We start from the raw sequence: 21,717 nt of genomic DNA, 5'->3' as shown, positions 1-21,717 counted from the left end.
ATATATAGAAAATTCTAAAGACTCAATAAAAAAAAACAGTTGGAACTAATCAACAAGTTCAGTAAAGTTGCTAGACAGAAAATCAACATCTAGAAATCAGTTGCACTTCTATACAATAACAATGAAATACCTTAAAAAGAAGTAAAGAAAACCATCCCATTTACAATAGCATCAAAAATAATAAAATTCATGGGAATAAATTTAACCACAGAAGTGAAAGATCTGTATACTGAAAACTATAAGACTTTGATGAAAGAAATTGAAGAAGACAATCAAAAGATATCACATGTTCATGGATCAGAAAAATTAATATTGTTAGTGTCCATACTAGTCAAATCCATCAATGCAGATTCAAAGCAATTCCTATCAAAAAACAATTCCAATGGGGGCTCTTGAGTGGCTCAGTCAGTTAAGTATCTGACTTTGGCTCACGTCATGATGTCACAGTTTGAGTTGGAGTCCCCATCAGGTGAGCTTGTGCTCCATTTGGGTGAGCTTGAGCCCTGCTTTGGGCAAGCTTGGGCCCCGCTTTGGGTGAACTTGAGCCCCGCTTTGGGTGAACTTGAACCCCACTTTGGGTGAGCCCTACTTCTCTCTCTCTCTCTCTCTCTTTCTCTTTTCCCTACCCTCTCTCTCTGCCCCTCATGGGATTTGTTCTCTTTCCCTCTCTCTCTGCTCCTCGCTCACTTGCGTCCACTCTCTGTCTCTCAAAAAAAAATTACAATGGCATTTTTCATGTAAAGAGACTAACAATTCTAAACTACAAAAGACTCCAAATAACCACAGCAATCCTGACAAAGTACAAAGCTGGAGGCACCACACTTCTTGATTCCAAACTATACTACAAAGCTCTAGAAATTAGTATGGTGCTGAAATAAAAGTAGACACATAGATCAATTGGACAGAATAGAAAGCCCAGAAATAAATCCTGTATATACAGTTAACTAATATTTAACAAGTGAGCCAAGCACACCCAATGGATAAAGGATAGTCTTTTAAAAAAATGGTAGTGGTAAAACTGTATAACCACATGCAGAAATCAGACCCCTATTATACATGACTCAGAAAAAGTAACTTGAAATGGCTTAAAGACTTAAAACTAAGACCTGAATTTTTTTTCTTTAGAAAGAGAGAAAGAGACAGCAAAACCAGGAGAGGGGCAAAGAAAGAGGGAGAGTGAGAATCTTAAGCAGGCTCCATGTCCAGCGTGGAACCCAACATGGGGCTCTATCTCATGCCATGAGATCATGACCTGGCCAAAATCGAGAGTCAGACACTTAACTGACTGACCCACCCAAGTGCTCCAGACCTGAAAATTTTAAACTCCTAGAAGAAAACAGAGCAATATCACTTTGACATTGGTCTTGGCAATGAGTTTTTGTATAACACCAAAAACACATGAAACAAAAGCAAAAATTAAGAAGTGGGACTAAACAAATTAAAATGCTTCTGCACAGCATAAAAAAAACAGTCAACAAAGAGAAAAGGCAATATATTGAATAGGAGAAAATATTCTCAAACCATGTATCAGATAAGGAGTTAATATCCAAAATATATAAAGAACCCATATAGTTAAATAACAACAATAACAAAAATCTGATTTGAAAACAGGCAGAGGAACTGAATAAACATTTTCCCAAAGAAGACATCTAAATGGCCAACAGGTACATGAAAAGATGTTCAATCTCTCTAATCATCTAGAAAATGCAAATCAAAACCACAATGAGATATTATTTTATACCTGTTTGAATGGCTAACATCAAAAAGACAAGAAATAACAAGTGATGGCAAAGATGTGGAGAAAAGAGAACACTTGTTAGTGGGAATGTAAATTGGTATAGGCATTATGGAAACAAGTATGGAGGTTCCTCAAAAATTAAAAATATAGAACTATTATATGATCTAACAATCCCACTTCTGGATATATACCCAAAAGAAATGAAAACAGATTATCATAAATCTATCTGCACTTACATGTTTATTGAAGCATTATTCACAATAGCCAAGATATGAAAACACCTAAGTGTAGTAATACACACACACAGGAATATTATTCAGCCATGACAAAGGAAATCCTGCCATTGTGACGACATGGATGGACCTGAATATGTGGAATCTAAAAAGCTGAACTCAAAGAAGCAGAGTAGAATGGTAGTTACCAGGGTCTCAGGGGTGGGGGAATTGGGGAGATGTTGGTCAAAGGGTAAAAACTTACAGATAGAAGATGAATAAGTTCTGGAGATCTAATGCACAGCATAGTGATTACAGGCAACAATACTGTAGTATGGGGGCGCCTGGGTGGCGCAGTCGGTTAAGCCTCCGACTTCAGCCAGGTCACGATCTCGCGGTCCATGAGTTCGAGCCCCGCGTCAGGCTCTGGGCCGATGGCTCGGAGCCTGGAGCCTGTTTCCGATTCTGTGTCTCCCTCTCCCTCCCCCCCCCCCCCTTTCATGCCCTGTCTCTTTTTGCCAAAAAAAAAAAAAAAAAAAAAAACGTTGAAAAAAAAAAAACTGTAGTATGTACTTCAAAGTTTCTGAGAAACTAGATCTTAAGTGCTTCCATTAAAAAAAAATGATAATTATGTGATGTGATAGAGGTGTTAGGTAATGCTATGGTGGTAATCATGTAATATATAAAAGTATCAAATCAACACATGGTACGCCTTAAACTTATGTCAATTGTATCTCAATTTTCAAAAGCTGTCAGATAAAGCAGTGATTTGGGAGAAATTTAGAGCTTTAAATGCTTATATCAAAAATGAAAAAAAGTCTAAACTCAATGATATGAGCTTCCATCCTGAGAAGCTAGTAAAAGAAGAGCAAGTTATGCTCAAAATAACCAGACAGAAGAAAGTTATATTGATAAGAACCCAAGTCAAGGATATAAATAATGAACAAAAAAATACGGACACATTAAACAAAAGCTTTCTTCTTTAAAAAAGATCAATGAAATAACCTTCTAGCAAAACTGATCAATATCAACAATGAAAGAGGAACCTGACCACAAATTTTACCAATATTAAAAGGATAATTAGGGAGGGGTGCCTGGGTGGCTCAGTCAGTTAAGTGTCCGACTCGGTTTTGGCTTAGGTCATGATCTCACAGTTTTGTTAGTTCTGCACCAGGTTCTGCACTCCAAACATCTGATACCAGGCAGGAAATTTATGAATGGCAATTATTATCTTTATGAATTTTGAATGACATTCTAGATAAACAAAGTCAGATCTTAAGTTCAGGAAAAAGTCCCTCTGTTGTGCTAAGGAATATTAGTCTAGTCCCACTTTTCTTAGTTCTCTTCTTTAGAAAAGCTAATTACTCTTCTTCTACATCTATTATTTTCTTTCTGATCATTTAAAAAATCATCTATCTCCTTCCTCCATGTTTTATAAAAAAGAAACCTTATAGTTTTTCTTTATCCTCATTTATTTCTATGCATGGAATCAACATTTTTTAATCTCAGGCTTCAGAACTCAAACTGTTTATCACTTGTACCTTCTGACATTCTCTTGGTGCCAGACCACTGACCCATTCTCCCTTAAAACTCCTATTGCACACTGAAAACTTGCTCCTGGAAAGTTCAGGATTTCAGTGGCCCCAGGAACAGCTGGCTCCACGTGTTCAAACAATGACATTAGTCCTCTGTACTTTCCTCTTCCCAGATTATAGTTTATCTTCACTGTTTTGGCTTTATTCTCAGCCTCTCCACACAGTGAGAAAGTTGTCCACTGGCAGTTCTAGACTTACATTTTTCTTAGTTTAAAATCTCATAGGTAGTCTCTCTCTCTCTCCTCTCCCTTTCTTCTTCTTGCCCTCTCCTCAAACATTTATGTCTTACGTCAGATCTCATTAAGTGACTCAGATCAGCTCTGTGTGGATTACATGTCCATTCTTGGGATTAATCTCTGTGCAATATCAACCTCTAATCTTAGAGGGTAGGAAACCTCTGTGGTTGACAATCCAATATGGAGCAAATGAAGAGTAATCTATAAATGGAAAAAAAGATGCAGGAAAGACAAAACATAAATGTCCACTTCACTTAGTTTATAAACATACTACATTTTCATCCTTTACTACCCAAGATTTTGGTGTGTGATCAATCATGTTTACCTTTTTCAGAATGATGTACTATCTCTAATCCCTGCTTCCTCCCAACCCAATTGTTTTCTAGGAGTTGCTGACTCTAAATGGACATAGAATGAGATTTCACAAGGATATATATGGAGGTTAAATGAAAATATGTTAGAAGATGAAGTAAATTTGTGAAATGGTTAAGTCAATTTTTAATTCAATATTTCTCATGTGTTTCTACATCTTAAAGCAAATTTCCAAAATGCAATTTCTCAAAGGACTTATATTCTTAACACATCTAATGAAATAGTTCTGTGGTGGTCAAGTGGTGGTGGAACTGGGGATGTGGATAAGGAGTAAGGGTGAGGAGAGTGATAACAGAGGAACCAAATTTTGGCCACCTCAAATTTGTCATTAATAAAATAAATAATATTTTTAAATGTGAGAAAGTGTTGAGAAGAGTACTTGGATATAGTGGTTGGGAAGTACAGAGGAAAGTACAGAAGACCAATATCACTATTCAAGATGGTGTTTATAATTTTTATTTTGAAAAAGTACAGCATAGTGGTAGAGGCTTTATATTAGGTCAAAATAGCCCTTCAGGTTCAAGCTCTGAAGCTCTCATTGCTCCATACAAGTAGGAATGCAGAGGTTTTTATCTTTTTGGTTCACTAATATGTCCTCAGTAATAAGAACAGTGCATGGCAGAGAGTAAACATTCAATAAATGTATGTGTAATGAATCTGCAGAAGTAATTATATCATTTGTCAGTTTCTCTGTTAATGTAGAAGACATCAAGAAATTTCCTCATATTGAACTATTCATTCTTGCAAAAAATAGCATTAGGTCATGGTTTATCACTTTTTAGTATTTTGATGTATTCTCTTCGCTAATATTTTACTTAAGATGTTTTATATCAATGTTAGTTAGTCTTTTTTTTCCTCCTATGGTCTGTTTCATGGAGCTTTGGTATTAATATTATACTTGCTTAATAAAAAGAACTTGGAAGCTTGCTTCTTTTTCTATTCCATGGAACAATTTATATAGTATCAGGGCTATCATTTCTTTGAATGTTTGGTAGAAATCACAGTGAAATATCCTTGGCTTATTGCTATTGGCAATGGGAGAGAAAAGAGAGCATTGGGGAGAGGAATCTTTAATTACTTTTTTCTTATATTTTATAACTAGTTATGGTTTCTGTTTCTTCTGTATCTATGGTTATTTATACATTATTATTTATCATTTCAGTGATTTTTTTCTTCCTCTTTTTTTAATGAGTTAATTAATTTCATAAGACAGACTCTTGGATTTATTAATTCAGATGCTTCTTCTAATTAATTTATTTCAGCTTGTATTTTTATTGGCTCTTTCCTTTTACTTTCCTCAATTTATGAGACAGAGAAGAAGAGAGAGTGCATGAGTGGGGAAGGGGCAGAGAGAGAGAATCCCAAGCAGGCTCTGTGCCAGCAGCCAGAGCCCACAGTCCCATGAGGAGCTTAATCTCACAAACCATAAGATCATGACTTGAGCCAAAATCAAGAGTCAGGAGTTTAACCAACTGAGCCATCCAGCTGCCCCATTTCTTCCTATTTCTGCTTATTAATATTCCACCATAGTTGATATGTTGTGCTTTTCAAAAGATTTGCTAGATATCAAATTTTAGTTTTGATTTCCTTTTTTCTTATAAGAGATGTTCCAGATGGCAAGGATAGTTTACAAGTTTGTAATTAATTTATAGTTTCATTACATTTAGTAAAATGTTATCTATATTTTTCTATTTGAGAAAATTTATTAAGGTTTTCTTTCTAGCCAAATAAAATATATCATCCATTTAAAAATTTTCTATGAGTTATAAAGTTATAGATAACTAAATTTTATTACTAACATCATCTACATCCTCATTTTTCCCCCCTCTGGGTCTAGGATGAACTAAAGAGTTGAATTAAGGTCTTCTTTTATTCATTTGGTTCAGATATTTCTGGCATTTCTGATCATTTTGGAGGCTAATTTTTTTGGAAACAGAGCTATTCACAATCATTAGTTCTTTATCATGAAGAATAGTCATTTATTATAAAATATTCTTCTTTGACATGAGTAATATTTTTACCAATAATTAAACTTTATCTATTACTAAGATCTTAACCATGTGCCTTCTGTTTATTTCTGTTTATCTGATATAACTTTATTCTTGTTCTTTCATTTTGGAATCATTCTAATTATATTTGTTTCTTGTCTATACTATACTTACATTTGTCTTATAACCTAAAATGGGCATTTTAATTTTAATAAATGAGTTTGTCTTGTTTACACTTATTGATATGATAAATACGGATAAAATTCCTTAATATGCTATATATAAACATATGAATATATGTAAATAAATAATATACATGTGTTTAGGTACGTATCTCCAAAGCCGACATTATGCTTAATGGCATAACACTAAGAACATTTCCATGAATCAGAAAAAGGAGTTCCTTATAATCACTACTATGTAAGTGTATATAATATTAAATATTCATGGAATATCTCTGGAGGCATTAGTGAATACAACTAAATAAGAAATGAAGAATACGAACTGTAAAGAGAGTAACATTAGGATTTTTACAAAGGATATGATTGTTTACCTGGAAAATTTGGGAGATCTATACTCAGAACTGTTACAAATGATAAAAGAATTTATAAAGTGACTGGATATAAAGTTAATAAACAGAAATCAGTAGTTTTTACATCTTCGACAACAACTAATTAGAAGACATAATGGAAGAAATTAATGTTATAGTAGCAATAAAAAATACAAAATACCTAGGAATAAACTTATTTAAAATGTGCAAGAACTATTAGAAGAAAACCTTAAGGTTCAATCAAGGGACCCAAAAGAAGATTAAACAAACGAACAAGTATATCTTATTATTGAGTGGTAGAACTCAGTTATAATGAAGATCTCATATCTATCTAAAAAGCCTATAGATTTAACATAGTCTCAATAAAAATGGCAACAAGCTTCTTTTAGAATTGAGTGATTTCTTTCTAGAATTCAAAGGGGGGAAAAAAAAGCAAGAATACTCAGCAAATTTCCAGGAAAAAAAGTGCAGTGGGGAAATAGTCCTTTAGAATATGAAATCGCATTATAAGGATTCAATAATTCAAACATATGCATGAATATACAGAATCGTCCATAAATGAACCCAAATGTATACAATTTAGAATATGTAAAAGATGCTAATTCAAATCAATAGACTGAAGATGGATCATTCATTACAAGACATGGGATAACTGGTAGCTCTGTGTGAAAAATGAAACTGGATTCCTGTCTTATAACCAAATAAATTCCAAATGAATTGAAGAAAAATAATGAAACTACAAAAATGTGGAAGAATGTCTAAATATGTTATAAGTAAAATGTCTTTGTAAGTATGACCAGAATAGTTGAAACTATATAGTAAAAGATTAATAAATTGAACTGTATCAAAATTTTAAAAGTTATTCAAAGAAGAGACAACAAAAAAACTAGGAAAATATTTCAAGAAGAAATATTTTAAACAAATCAAAAAGACAACAATAAAACTAGAAAATAATTGCAACTTGTATCACTCAATTCTTTAAAATATGGTAAGTGGCGATGAATCAATGAAAAATCAATTTGCCCGGAATAAAACTGGGCAAATTACATGAGCAGAGAGTTCACCAAATAGAAAATATATGGGCTCTTAAACATATGAAAATATGTTTAAATTCACCTAGAATAGAGATAAATGCAAAATAAGACTACAATGAGATTTTTAAAAACTATTAGCTTGGCAAAGATCAAAAGGTTTGATAAGACACTGTTGGCAAAAGTATGGGAAATACGCACTATCATACGTTGCCAATGAACTTTTTTTTAAGTTTTATTTATTTATTTTGAGAGAGAGAGCATGAACAGGGGAGGGGCAGAGAGATGAAGAGAGAGAATCCTAAGCAGGCTCTGAACTGTCAGCCCAGAAACCGACTCAGGGCTCGAACCCACGAACCATGAGATCACTACCTGAGCCAAAATCAAGAGTGGGACACTTAACCAAATAGGCCACCCAGGTGCCCTGCTAATGAGCTTTTAAAATTAGTACCGCTTTCATGAAGAGAAATCTGGATATCTCTATAAAAGATGTTTTGATCTTTTCAAGTATATCTTTTCTTAGGAATTAATCTTACCAATATTCTTACAAGTGTGCAAAAGGAAACATATACAAGGATAATCGTTATATTTCCCTATGCAGGCAGGGAGTTCCATTTGTTCACTAATGTCTTCCTGAGCATCTTGGAAGAGTTTCTTGGCCATAGTAGATGCTCAAGATATTTGGTGAATGAATGGAAGAATGATGAAATCTTGGCTATTGCCGTTTATAAAGTACATGTTAAATAAATATAGTAGTACTCCCATACAAGGGACCACTAGACAGCCACTTAAAAAAATGAAACAGCTTTGACATCTGAAACTAATGTAACAATGAGTGTCAGCTACACATCAGTTAAAAAAAAAAAAGCCAACATTCTCTAGGAAGAAAACATGGTCCTCCATTAAGAGAATCCTACAAACCATAGTCTTCGATGTCCTTGTAAAATATCTCTGATATCTCTCTGAGAAATTGTTTTCTTTTGGAAATATGAACTATGACCTCTGAGTCCTTAAAAAGATAAAAATAAAAATGAGGCAGCCTATATATGTCAATATGGAATGGTCTTTAAAATAAATTGATAAGTAAAAAAAGAAAGTTGCAAAATGGTATATAAACTATACTATCATTTATGTGTGAAAATACTATATACACAGATGTGGTTATACTTATAGACTATCTCTGGAAGTTTATACAAGTAAAATGGTAAACAGTTCTTGCATCTAAGAAAGGGATTAATTGAGGAATAGGGATTGGAGAAACTTACTTTTTGTACCATGGATATGTATTAAAATATCTTTTTAAATGGGGAAAAACTAAAAGTACTTTCAAGCGTGCAAAGACTAAGGGAATTTATTACACATGACTACATTTACTAAAAGAATACTTCCACAAGAAATAAAGTGATCCCAGAGGGAAGGACTAGAATGTAAGGGGAAAACCCTGATAAGAAAAATAGCTATGTTTGTAATTTAATTATTGATTATTAAAATAGCTATTTCCAGTGTATTTTCAATATCTTAAATTACAGAAAACAATAACCCAGCAGATAGGGTAGGATTATCAGGTGAATACTTAAAAAATGATGGAACCATTCTTCACTTGTCCAGGAGCAGGATCCTTTATCTCCCAGGCTCTACAATAGTCATTTTAGTGATTTGTTTGCTCCCACTCAATTTCTTCCCATCTATCCAATGGTTCAGTAATGACTCAGGATAAACTCTGAGTTCCTTAGCATGTCATATAGCAGGGGTGAGCAAACTTCTGTTTAAAGGGCAGGGTAGCAAACATTTTAGGCTTTGTGGGTCATATGTATAGCGTCTGCTGTAACCACTCAACTCTGCCATATGTGAAAGCAGCCATGGCCTAAAGTAAATGAATTAGTGTGGCTATTCCAATAAAATTTTACTTATTACAAACAGACAGGTAAGCTGAATTTGACCTATGAACCATAGTTTGTCAAGCCCTTGCATATAAGATCCTTCTTAAACCTGCTCCAAACTGTAATTGCGGTCACTCCCCTTCACACTTTTTAACCTGGCAATACTAAATTTAATATAGCCATATCAAATTTATTTTTATAAAAAGGTAGTTTATGTATTAATAAACATAAATGTAAATAGTAATGCTATATGTAATACTTCTAAACCTGATCCCTAAACGAACTTAATTCATATTTACATTTTTATGCTATGTGTATGCAATGTAAGTACTTCTAGTCATCCATTGCCAATTGGTGTCCTACAGCTTATGAGAAAGGTGTCCTTCATTAAAGGAAATCATTCCTCCTCCTAATCTTATCCTACTGGGGAAGAATTCTAGACTCCTTCCGAAGTTAAGCGTGGATAAAGGGCTATTTTCATTATGGCTGAAAAAGAATAATCACCTCCCTCTCCCCAACTTTTTCTTAACTATGCAGGGTTCAGAAATTTAATGTCTGGTCAACCCTAGAAAATGAGGACTAAAATGTGATGTTTCTTACATTCCAGTATCAGGGGAAAAATTCATACTGGTTGTAGAAGTCACTAGCAACATGAAAGAAAAGGAGTGGTGGGTGCGGAATCCAGAGTGTTGTGGCGTGAAAAGTGAAAAAGCTTGGCAGGTAATATAGTGAAGTTAGGCTTTCAGTAAATGTAGCTGTGAGAGAAGTAGAGTAATGCAATGTAAAATCAGTTCCCCCCCCGCCCCAGTGAAAAATGGGGTCAACTGGATACTTGTAAATATAAGAGATATTTTAATTTGTTGATATTCTTAGTACAAATGAATAACAGAGAGAAACTGATGATGAAAACAGATAATTGGCATGGCTGAAGGAAAAGGACCCAGAGGCTCAGGATGGAATGGGAGTTAAAATACACATACAGATGTTAGCCTTAGATTCAAGGCAGATACCTCTACTAAAGAAAGGGCAGAGAAACACATGTGTAAGTGGGAAATCACGAAAATGAAAGCGTTCCTGCCTCATACCTCTAATTGCTCTTACAAGGCCATGTGAGGCGAATGTGAGGGAAGAAACATAGCACACCTGAAGACAATAGAATTTAGAGTAAGTCCAAAAGAAAAAGGAGAATGTTAGACTTTATACATGAGTATGTGGGTGGTGTGTGTGTGTGTGTGTGTGTGTGTGTGTGTGTGTGCGCGCGCGCGCGCACGCCCATGCTAGCAGACACACCAGTGCCTCTCAATGTACATACTCGTGGCTGAGGTTGAGAAACCCTAAACTGAGCTTTATTTGTCAGATTCTGCATCATGCCTTATGCTCTGCCTAGAAATGTTTCTGCATCCCCACTTCCAAATCACAGCCAGCCTTCAAAGTCAGCACCAGATCTCAAATGACTCTGATGCTGCAGCATCCCCCATGTGCAGTGAGCAGTCCCAGGCTCCCTGAGGTCTTTCCTCACGCTCATCTCCCAGGGTTATCTTGGCAAAGAGATGGCCAAAGAGAATAGGGCTTGAGAAATATAAGACTCGTACGAACTGGTCAGGAGCTCTTCTCAGGATTCAGGTAGGTTACTAGAGGAAGACTGACAAGAGTTAATGACTTTTAGCAAGGCCCAGAAAGTCCCAGTGCCTAGAATGCAAGCCCTTTGGGCATTAGCTAGAGCTGACCCCACAGGCTCTGATCCTAGAAAATGTCAGGATATAAAATTGACTTTGCCCAAGGCCTAGCTAGAGCACTGTCTCATCCTACTTGCCCAACTGTGGTGGTGGTGGGTGGGGGGAGACAGGCAATCTGGTTCAGAATCCCAAATAGGAGCCACATTTAGAACAATCCAGCTCAGCAATAGGAGTGAAAAATGTCCAATTTTCATGGGTTTGCATAACTGGGAGGAATCCGGGTCTGACCCAGATTCCTCATGGTATTGAAAAAGAAGTAAAATCAAGCATAAGAGAAATACATTGCCTAAAGTAAATAAGTACTCCCTGGGAGTAGAATCTCATGAGATGTTCATCTATGTGCACTTCTGTCCATCTGGGATCTCTCTATCTCCTCTGCTCATGTCCCTGGTCCCTGACGCTAAAGCATGTCTTCTTTTGGCATGAAGGAGTTGTCAGGATGGCATTGTCTCAAATATATGCCATAGGAGGAGTAAAGGAAACAGGAGTCCTTCTCATTCCCTCTTGCCTAACTTTCGCTAAGAGTTCTAAGGTCTTATGGCTTTAGGGATAGCAAGAGATCATTAAGTTGTATTCCTTGTCTCCAAATAAGAATAATCTGCAGAGAGGACAGACTGGGAGTTCAATCTCTTAGCAAATTTCAGAGGTGGAGATTTCCCCCAACGATGCCTTTGCTGTAATTGTCAGAACTAGGAATGAGAAAGGAAGTCTTCTTGATCTTAAAAGGCAATGCCACTAACCACAAATATTCCCACATAAGGGCACAGCTCACCCTTCTTTTTTTTTTTTTTTAAGTTTGTTTATTTATTTTGAGAGAGAGAGAAAGTACAAGTCAGGGAGGGGCAGAGAGAGGAGAGAGAGAGAATCCCAAGCAGGATCCGTACTGTCAGTGCAGAGCCCAATGTGGGGGCTTGAACTCATGAACCGTGAAATCATCACCTGATCTAAAGTCAGACACTTAACTGACTGAGCCCCCCAGGCACCCCCAACAGCTCACCCTTCTTACTTTCTTCCTATTCCCTCTTTTAGTGGTCAGTTCCTTTCCATGAAAACTCCCAGAACAGTTTCTCCAGAAATTTGTCTTCAACCACTTAAAAGTCTTCTTAAATAAGTTCATGTCAAACACATGAAACAGATATAATTGTTCCATTTTAAAGATGTGAAAAATTGTCCTTCAGAAGGTTTAAGTTCATACAGCTTCCAGTTCTTAGGTCCAGCTTTTTAATTCTAAACACAGTGCTATATTTAAGACATAGCTATGTAGTCCTCTAAGCATACCTTAAATGGCTCAAAAAATATGTCATCCCTCTGCTGGCTGTGTTGTGGTAGGAGGAGCACTGGACTGAGAGCAGAGTGTTCTGGTTCATTCCTAGCTGTTCTGCTGATCAGCTGTGTGATGCAGAGCAAGTCCCCTCATCTCGGTGGGCCTTCATCTCCCTGCTAGAGATGCTATGAGAACCTGACCTCGTGGGCCTGAGGACAGAGCAAGCTTGTCTGTGGCACATCCACCCTTTCCCACACACATTTCTCCAGTTTTGCAGTATGAACTTAGAGTGACAGGTTACTCTTGAAGGATCTTGAAATGTTTGGGAAGCCCTGTGCAATCTGTAGTAACATTTTCCAAGTCCTTTCTTCACATCTTTACCCAAAATCCAGACAATGAGAGGGTGAGTTCTCTAGTCCTTGGCTTTAGGACCCAAACCTAAATATAAAAACACTTGCAACTCAATTGTCTGTCTTCTGAAACAGTTTCACTTGATGCCTCACATTTGTTTGTTCTCATAAGTATACTCTTAAGGGTCAAACTGTGTAGTTTGATTTAGGTTCCAAAGATGTTTGCTATATTCACTGACAGAATTAATGAGAGGGCCAAAGGGCAGAAACTCTGAAAGTCACTGTTATTAGTTGCCTAGGGCTGATGTAACAAAGTACCAGAAACTGGCTTAAAACAACAGAAATGTATTGTCTCACAGTTCTAGAGGCTGATGTAAGTAGGACCACTCCCCCCTGCTAAAACTTGTATGGAAAAATCCTTCTTTGCCTCTTCCTAGCTTCTGGTGGTGGCTGTTTATCACTAGGATCCCTTGGCTTGCAACTGTATCACCCCAATCTCTACCTGTGTTGTCACATGGCTGCCTTCCCTCTGTGCGTCTGTTTTCACATGGTACTCTCCTCTTCCTTATAAGGACACCAGTCATATTGGATTAAGAGCCCATCCTATTCCAAAATAAGATAATCTTAATTTACCGCATCTGCAATTATCCTAATTCCAAGTAAGGTAACATTGTGAGGTGCTGGGGGTTAGGACTTCCAACATATTTGGGGGGTGGGGATATAATTCAACTCATAGCTATCACAATTGGAAATACTCAACTTATTTACCTTTTCTATTTTTAAGCTGAAAGGAGTATTTCCTGAGAAGTTTTAGGGTGTGGGAGTGATAGTCTGATTATTAAAGACTACTCAGATTCTGTAATACAGTTGATTTCTTTCTAGGGTTGGAATTTATAAACAGCCATGGATAACTTCACTTTCTTCACTGAGTTCATCCTCCTCGGGCTGTCTGCTGACTGCCGCATCCAGACTCTGCTGTTTGTGGTGTTCCTGGGGATTTACCTCCTGACCCTGGTGGGGAATCTGGTGATGATCCTGGTGATCAGAGGGGATTCTCACCTCCACATCCCCATGTATTTTTTCCTTGGACATCTGTCTTTCCTAGATATCTGCTTCTCTTCAGTTACTATGCCCAAAATGCTACAGAACTTCCTGTCTCAGAAGAAAAGCATCTCTGTGTGGGGCTGTATCACCCAGAGTTTGTTTTTTCTTCTCTGTGGGTGTGCTGAAGCCAGTCTGCTCTCTGCCATGGCCTATGACCGCTATGCTGCCATCTGCCACCCTCTGCTCTATACCATGGTCATGAACAGGCCTCTCTGCATGGTAATGGTCAGCGCAGCATGGGGAATAGGGGTTCTGAACTCACTGGTAAATAATCTTTTCATCCACAAGTTACATTTCTGTGGGTCCAACATCATCTTCCACTTCTGCTGTGAGCTGCCCTCACTCTTCCCTCTGTCATGTACTGATCCCACTGCCAACAAGTTCCTTCTGTCAGGGTCCAGTGCATTTCTAGGGCTGCTGACGCTTCCCCTGATCCTCTTCTCTTACTCCAGAATCATTTCTGCCATTCTGAACATCCGCTCCTCTGAGGGCCAAGCCAAAGCCTTCTCCACCTGCTCCTCCCACCTCACCGTGGTGCTCTTGTTCTATGGGACAGCTCTATTCAGGTACATCAGCCCTGCCTCAGGCTCGGTGTTGGAGCGTGTGGTCTCCATTCAGTACAGTGTGATCACATCCTTGCTGAACCCCCTCATCTACAGCCTCAAGAACCAGGAGGTGAAGGCTGCTCTGCAGAGGATGCTGAGGCAGTAAATGCACTCCTCAGATGAAGGATTCTCTGTGTAGGGTTCAGTCAAAGAATGGGGGGGAGAGATCTTCAGCAATACCTGCAAAGGATAAAAGACATTTGAGGTCAGTGGTTCTCTAAGTGTCATCCACAAGTCAGCATCAGCAGCATCTGTGAGCTTGCTAGAAAGGCAGATTCTCAGGCCCAACCACTAATCTACAGAATCAACAGTAGAGCTCAACCATCTATGTTTTAGTCAACTAGGTGAGTGTGAGAAGTATGAGAAAAAAAATGTTCTAGGACAGCTAATGTGTTTGAGAAACTTGTCTTTGGTGAAAGACAAAATATTGACATCTCAAAATGTAGAATCTCTTTTCAATGGGAGAGTTGGTCTGTCAAGTAGTCAAGATGAGAACATTTGATTGTGTGATCTTATGATCACACCTTCTGCAAGACTGGGAAAGAGAAAAATAAAAATCTACATTATTTTAAGACCTTACCACTTGTTGGGATGAGCACTGGGTGTTGTATGGAAACTAATTTGACAATAAATTATATTAAAAAAAAAAAGACCTTGGAAAGAGGGGAAGAGCTCCACTGAAGGCAGACCAGCCCATTCCCTCCACCACCATTTGGGAGCGTCATTCTAAAAGGTTCTTCGGAAGCTAGCACAGCATAAAGCCAAGGGACAGATGTCCCAAAACAGTGACTCACAAGCGCTTCCTCCACCTCACCTGAGAGCACCTGAGGTCATCAAATAGCCAGTGTTCCTGGTTAGTGGTCACTAGTTTGTCTTAGAGAGTAAAGACAGCCTGAGGCTATGGTGGAAGCAATAGACCAGATGAACTGGAACTTCCTATGCGAGTACTTTCACTGAGAACTCCTGCTTCCTGACCTGGTTGCCCTGGGCCATGCTGTCAGGAGCTCTGGGGGCTGAGTTCTTGCTTCTTTACATTTTGTCACAAGACTACATTTTCCATATTCTTCCTAAGGGTCTGCATGCCCTCTCAATCTTTATTTTTATCTTTTTATCTTTCACTTAAGAAATAGAGCATTCCCAGAGCCTTAGGAGCTCCATGTGTGGCCCCCATCATATCACTCTTTCCTCTCCCCAGAGGTAACTATTGTCCTGAATTGCACAGTACTTGGTACTCATTCCCTTGCTTTTATTAAAAGTTTGCCACTTATTTGTGATCCCTAAATAAGACTGGTGAGTTTTGCTTGTTCTTGAAATTCATATGAGTAGAATCATGCTGTAAATTTTTTTCTATGACTTGCTTCTTTCACTTAACATGATTTATTCTTATTTTTAGGTATGTCTTCATAAGCAGCATAGAGCTGCATTTTTATTATTTTATCCAGTCTGAAAATTATTTAAAAAGAAGAGTTTAACCAACAATTGTTACAATAGTTACTTGTGTGTTCAGATACATTTCTGTGTTTCCCACTTCTTCTGTAACTTCCTTTGATTTCTTTCCATTTTTCCCTCTCCTTGTCTATTTTTTGAGAGCTGTCCTAGTTTTCTTTTTTTTAAATATACTAATTTTACTAAACAAAATCTAAAGTTAGTATCTTTATCCTCTTCTAAAACAATATAAAGATAATAAAACACTTTAACTCCAAGCAACACCATCCCAAATTTATATGCCACTAAAATCCAGTATTTTAGTTCTAAAATTTCCCCCCAAAATTAGACATTATCATTACTATTTTATTTAATCAGTCAGCTTTTATTTAAATTTACCCATATATTTATTATATCTTGGCTCACTATGTCTTTTTAAAAAATGATATGGTTGTTATATATATAGTATTTACAGTTGCTGAAGAAACTTAATTTATGGAAAATATATTTGTAAAGGTACAATTATAGACAAAATACAAAATTATATATAGCACCATAGTGATATTTTATAACCTAAAGGAAAAATAAAGGAGATTTTAAATGATTTGTACTTTTACTATACATTCTATAGATCTCTATACCTTACTAAATTGAAAAAAAACTTTGTTTTATAGTATAAGATTAGAGGTTATTGTATCAATATTGCCTGTGCCTGCCAGTAAAACATACTAGAATTACCAGCTACAAATATTGACTTTTCTGATAAAACTTATTACTTTCGGGATTGTTTTATTAAACCGTAATGCTTGGGATCTGTTATTAAACCATAATACTTGGGGAGAACCTGGGTGGCTCCGTTGGTTAAGCGTCCGACTTTGGCTCAGGTCATGATCTCCCGTTTCGTGAGTTCAAGTCCTGCATTAGGTTCTGTGCTGAGAAGCTCAGAGCCTGCTTCGGATTCTGTGTCTCCCTCTCTCTACCCCTCCTGTACTCATTCTCTGTCTCTCTCTCAAAAAAATGAATAAACATTAAAAAAAAATTTTTTTAAACCATAATACTTGGGATCTGTGTGTATTTTTTATAGAAGGGACTGAAAGTATTTTGCAAATATTGAATAACGTTTTGGGTACCAGTGACAAATGACACATTAATAATTTATTCCTATGACAGTACCCACCAGCACACTTGCACTTGAGACCCTAATGAAATGCAGGCAAACTCACCATGCCTTTCTGCGTCTCAGATCTTCCATTAGTGGTCATTTTCTCATGTCCAAATTTGATCCTTTAGAATTCTCTGTGTCAGTCTGTTAGTGATGAACTGTTTTTGTTTGCCTGAAAATTACTTTATTTCTTGAAAGGTAATTTTTCTGGCCATAAATTTCTAGGTTGTAGCTTGAGTTAAGTTCTATTCTCTAGAAAGTATATATACTTCTTTCTACCTGTTACCTTTGAGTCGGCCCCACTTCAAATTAAATTCTCTGCTTGACGTGTTTCTGAGCACACACACAGACAGCATGAATTCAGACTTCACTCTTGCCTGAGCACCAGGCATGAATAAGCACCAGGTTATGAATTTGCAGGAAATATCCTCTTCTTCCTTTACCCAACTTTAATGTCAAAAGGGGTAATTTTCTCATGGCCCTCATCCCCATGGTAGATTATTTCTTATTTATGCTTCCACTGAGATTGTAGCACCTTATTTCTTTTTATTTGTTATTTATTTCTTAATATAATTTATTGTCAAGTTAGCTAACATACATTGTATACAGTGTGCTCTTGGTTTCAGGGGTAGATTCCCATGATTCATCGCTTACATACAACACCCAGTGCTCCTCCCAACAATTGCCCTCCTCAATGCCTGTCACCCATTTTCCCCTCTCTCCTGCCCTCCCCCCACCCGCTATCAACCTTCAGTTTGTTCTCTGTATTTAAGAGTCTCTTACAGGCTTGCCTTACTCTCTGTTTGAAACTATTTTTCCCCTTCCCTTCCCCCTTCTGTTAAGTTTCTCAAGTTCCACATACGAATGAAAACATTTGATATCTGTCTTTCTCTGACTGACTTATTTCTCTTAGCATAATACCCTCCAGTTCCATCCACATTGTTGCAAATGGCAGGATTTCATTCTTTTTCATTGCCAAGTAGTATTCCATTGTATATATAAACCACATCTTCTTTATCTATTCTTCAGTTGATGGACATTTGGGCTCTTTCCATGATTTGGCTATTGTTGAAAGCACTGCTATAAACATTGGGGTAAATGTGCCCCTGTGGATCAGCACTCCTGTATCCTTTAGATAAATTCCTAGTAGTGCTATTACTGGGTTAAAGGGTAGCTCTAGTTTTAATTTTTTGAGGAACCTCCACACTGTTTTCCAGAGTGGCTGCACCAGTTTGCATTCCCACCAGCAGTGCAAGAGGGTTCCCATTTCTCCACATCCTTGCCAACATCTGTTGTTTTCTGAGTTATTAATTTTAGCCACTCTGACAGGTGTGAGGTGGTATCTCAGTGTGATTTTGATCTGTATATCCCTGATGATGAGTGATTTTGAGCATCTTTTCATGTGTCTATTGGCCATCTGGATGTCTTCTTTAGAAAACTGTTTATTCGGGGTGCCTGGGTGGCTCAGTCAGTTACGGGTCTGACTCTTGGTTTCAGCTCAGGTCGTAATGTCACTGTTTGTGAGTTCAAGCCCTGTGTCGGGCTCTGTGGTTACAGCATTGAGCCTGCTTGGGATTCTCTCTCTCTCTCTCTCTCTCTCTCTCTCTCTCTCTGCCCCTCCCTGTTCTCTCTCTCTCTGTCAAATAAATAAACTTAAAAAAAATTTTTTTAAAGTGTCTGTTCATGTCTTCTGCCCATTTCTTCACTGGATTATTTGTTTTTTGTGTGTTGAGTTTGGTAAGTTCTGTATAGATTTTGGATACTAACCCTTTATCCAATATGTCATTTGCAAATACCTTCTCCCATTCTGTCAGTTGCCTTTTAGTTTTGTTATTTCCTTCACTGTGCAGAAGCTTTTTATCTTTATGAAGTTCCAATAGTTCATTTTTGCTTTTATTTCCCTTGCCTTCAGAGACACATTGAGTAAAAAGTTGCTGCGGCTGAGGTCAAAGGTTGTTGCCTGTTTTCTCCTCTATGGTTTTGGTGGTTTCCTGTCTCACGTTTAGGTCTTTCATCTATTTTGAGTTTATTTTTGTGTATGGTGTAAGGAAGTGGCTCAGTTTCATTCTTCTGCATGTTGTGTAGCACCTTATTTCTAACAATTACATAATTCTTGCGATGTACCAGGCATTCTAAGAACTTTATGTATGTTAACTAATTTAATGCTCTGAACAACACTATGAGATAGGTACTATTATTTTCCTCATTTTACAGACTTAGAAACTGATGCACAGAGAGGAAAAGTGACTTTCCAAAAGTCAGTGGGAGAGCTGGGATTTAAACCCAGGCAGTTTGGGTACAGAGTCTATGCTCACAACTGCAAGGCTATACTGCTTCTGGGATTTATTCCAAAGAACGTTTGTCAAATTCACTGTTTAGAGTTTTCTTATTGAAATGATTTCTATTAAGAGTCTCCTATTAGACTCCCTAGCCTAGCTGGTCTCTAGGTTTTATCTGTTGCCCCCTGCATCAAGCTGGTTAGGGTACTTGCTTAGCTTCTAGGAATTCTGCTTTCATTTCATTTGTGAGTTCGGGAGAACCAAAAATATCATCTCGGCAACCTATTAATTTTTTGTAATTTAGCATATTATTTAAGACTGTGAGACAATTAATCAGCTATACTGTCAGAAATAGAAGCTACCTCCTCAGTCAACAGATCTTGATACTTTCCATGCCCACCAGGCTAACCCAATTTCTGACCCAGTCCTCTCCTGACTTCCAGACTTGTCATCAACATCTTGAGTATCTTATGTTTTATTAAGATACCTTGTTTTAAATAAAATATTTCATTAAAATATAACTGCATTAAATTGAGCTATGACACTCATAGTAATTGTTTCAAAAATATAAATTTATCCTTTGGAGTCAGCTTCTAGTTTATTTTGGAGGTAGCAAACTGTCTGGATTCCTTCAGAGAAAAAGGGCCTTGGTAAAGAACATAACCAGTCATGTGTCTCATCTAGAATATCTGATTTCCCTAGAACTTCATCTTTAAGAAGCTGCCATCTGAGATATATTTAGAAAGTAGCATTAAAAAACTTGGTAACCAATAAATCTGATGAATGAGGGAAAAACAAGAATCTTATTTCATTTGATTTGGGTTAATATGAACGATTTCATAATTATGGAACAATTAGAATTTTTGTCAGGTTTTTCTATTGTAAATGATATTGTAACCAATATCTTTGTACCTAAACACTGGTTTTCATTTTAGGGTGTTTCATTAGGATAGATTTCCAACAGTAGATTTACTAGGTCAAACTGTATTAATGTGCCATCTTTATAGCTTCTGGCCATACCAGGGCTTGAAAGATGGAGTCACATAAACCATAACCAAAAGTATCTGGGGGAAGGAGGTTCACCTACTATTGGATGTTTGTTCCCTCCCTCATGACCTGCCTTTATGGGAAGCCCTAGGGGTATTTCTTGGCTCTCTAAGCAGGTCTTCTCAGTTCCCATAAACTGCCAAAAGCACTTGCATGGAAAGTATTGAAATGGCCCTACCTGCTAGGGCCAGTACCTGGACAGAATGGATCTGTTTGCAACATTCAGGATTCTGATCTAGGAAAATGAAATCTGTATGCACTGAGATTTTCTACTTAGGAAACAGGTGATTTTTCTTTTCTTTTCTTTTCAAGTTTATTTTGAGAGAGAAGGAGAGAGAGTGGGGGAGGGGCAGAGAGAGTGAGAGTGAGCGGGGTGGGGGGAGAGAGAGAGAGAGAGAGAGAGAGAGAGGGAGAATCCCAAGCAGGCTCTGCACTGTCAGCACAGAGCCTGATGTGGGGCTCAATCTCATGAACTGTGAGATTGTGACCTGAGCCGAAATCAAGAGTCAGATGCTCAACCGACTGAACTACTCAGGCGCCCCAGTGATTTATCTTCATACTGATTCTATGTATTTCTTATCCAGGATTAGTCTCAGTTATTTTATTTTATTTTTATAGATAATGTAAACAAAATCTTTTTTTATTATGTCTTCTAAGTGATTATGACCAGCAAAGAGAATGTATAATAATGAAACTTATGACACGTACCACATACATGATATTTGTTATATACTGACAAGTAAACTTATGCTAATAGTCTTGGAAAAGCACACTGTGTTTTCTTTTACTCTCATACTCACAATACTCCCATGGCCAGACGTGTGGGTTTTTTCCCACACCGACCAATTTTCTGCCACCAGCTGGGTGTGCAACTCAATTCAATTCTGATACTGGGGTTAGCACAAACCTGGTTGGTTAAAGGCTTGGTCCCACAAGACTATCCATGCCCTACAACTTCAGACACCAATCACAAGTCCAATTGTCACTTGTGCTTCTGACCAACCCTCTATAAATTAGATGTTCCCACAGTCCCCTCCTGGGGTTTGATAATTTTCAAGGGCAGCTCACAAAATTCAGGAAAACAATTTACTGACTAGATTACCAGTTTATTATAAAGGGACACAACTCAGGAACAGATAGAAG

At 37.4% G+C, this 21,717-nt stretch overlaps 1 protein-coding gene across 1 annotated transcript; it reads left to right on the top strand.

Moving 5' to 3' along the window:
- Positions 1 to 13,855: 13,855 nt before the first annotated feature.
- Positions 13,856 to 14,902, top strand: LOC125920213 (olfactory receptor 8S1-like). Its single transcript, XM_049627264.1, has one exon. The coding sequence runs from the start codon at positions 13,856 to 13,858 to the stop codon at positions 14,765 to 14,767; it is 912 nt and encodes a 303-aa protein (XP_049483221.1). The 3' UTR covers positions 14,768 to 14,902.
- Positions 14,903 to 21,717: the final 6,815 nt, after the last annotated feature.

This window comes from Panthera uncia, chromosome B4 (genome assembly GCF_023721935.1).
Source record: "Panthera uncia isolate 11264 chromosome B4, Puncia_PCG_1.0, whole genome shotgun sequence".
Classification (NCBI taxonomy): Eukaryota; Metazoa; Chordata; class Mammalia; order Carnivora; family Felidae; genus Panthera; species Panthera uncia.
This window is presented reverse-complemented; position numbering and strand designations above follow the sequence as displayed.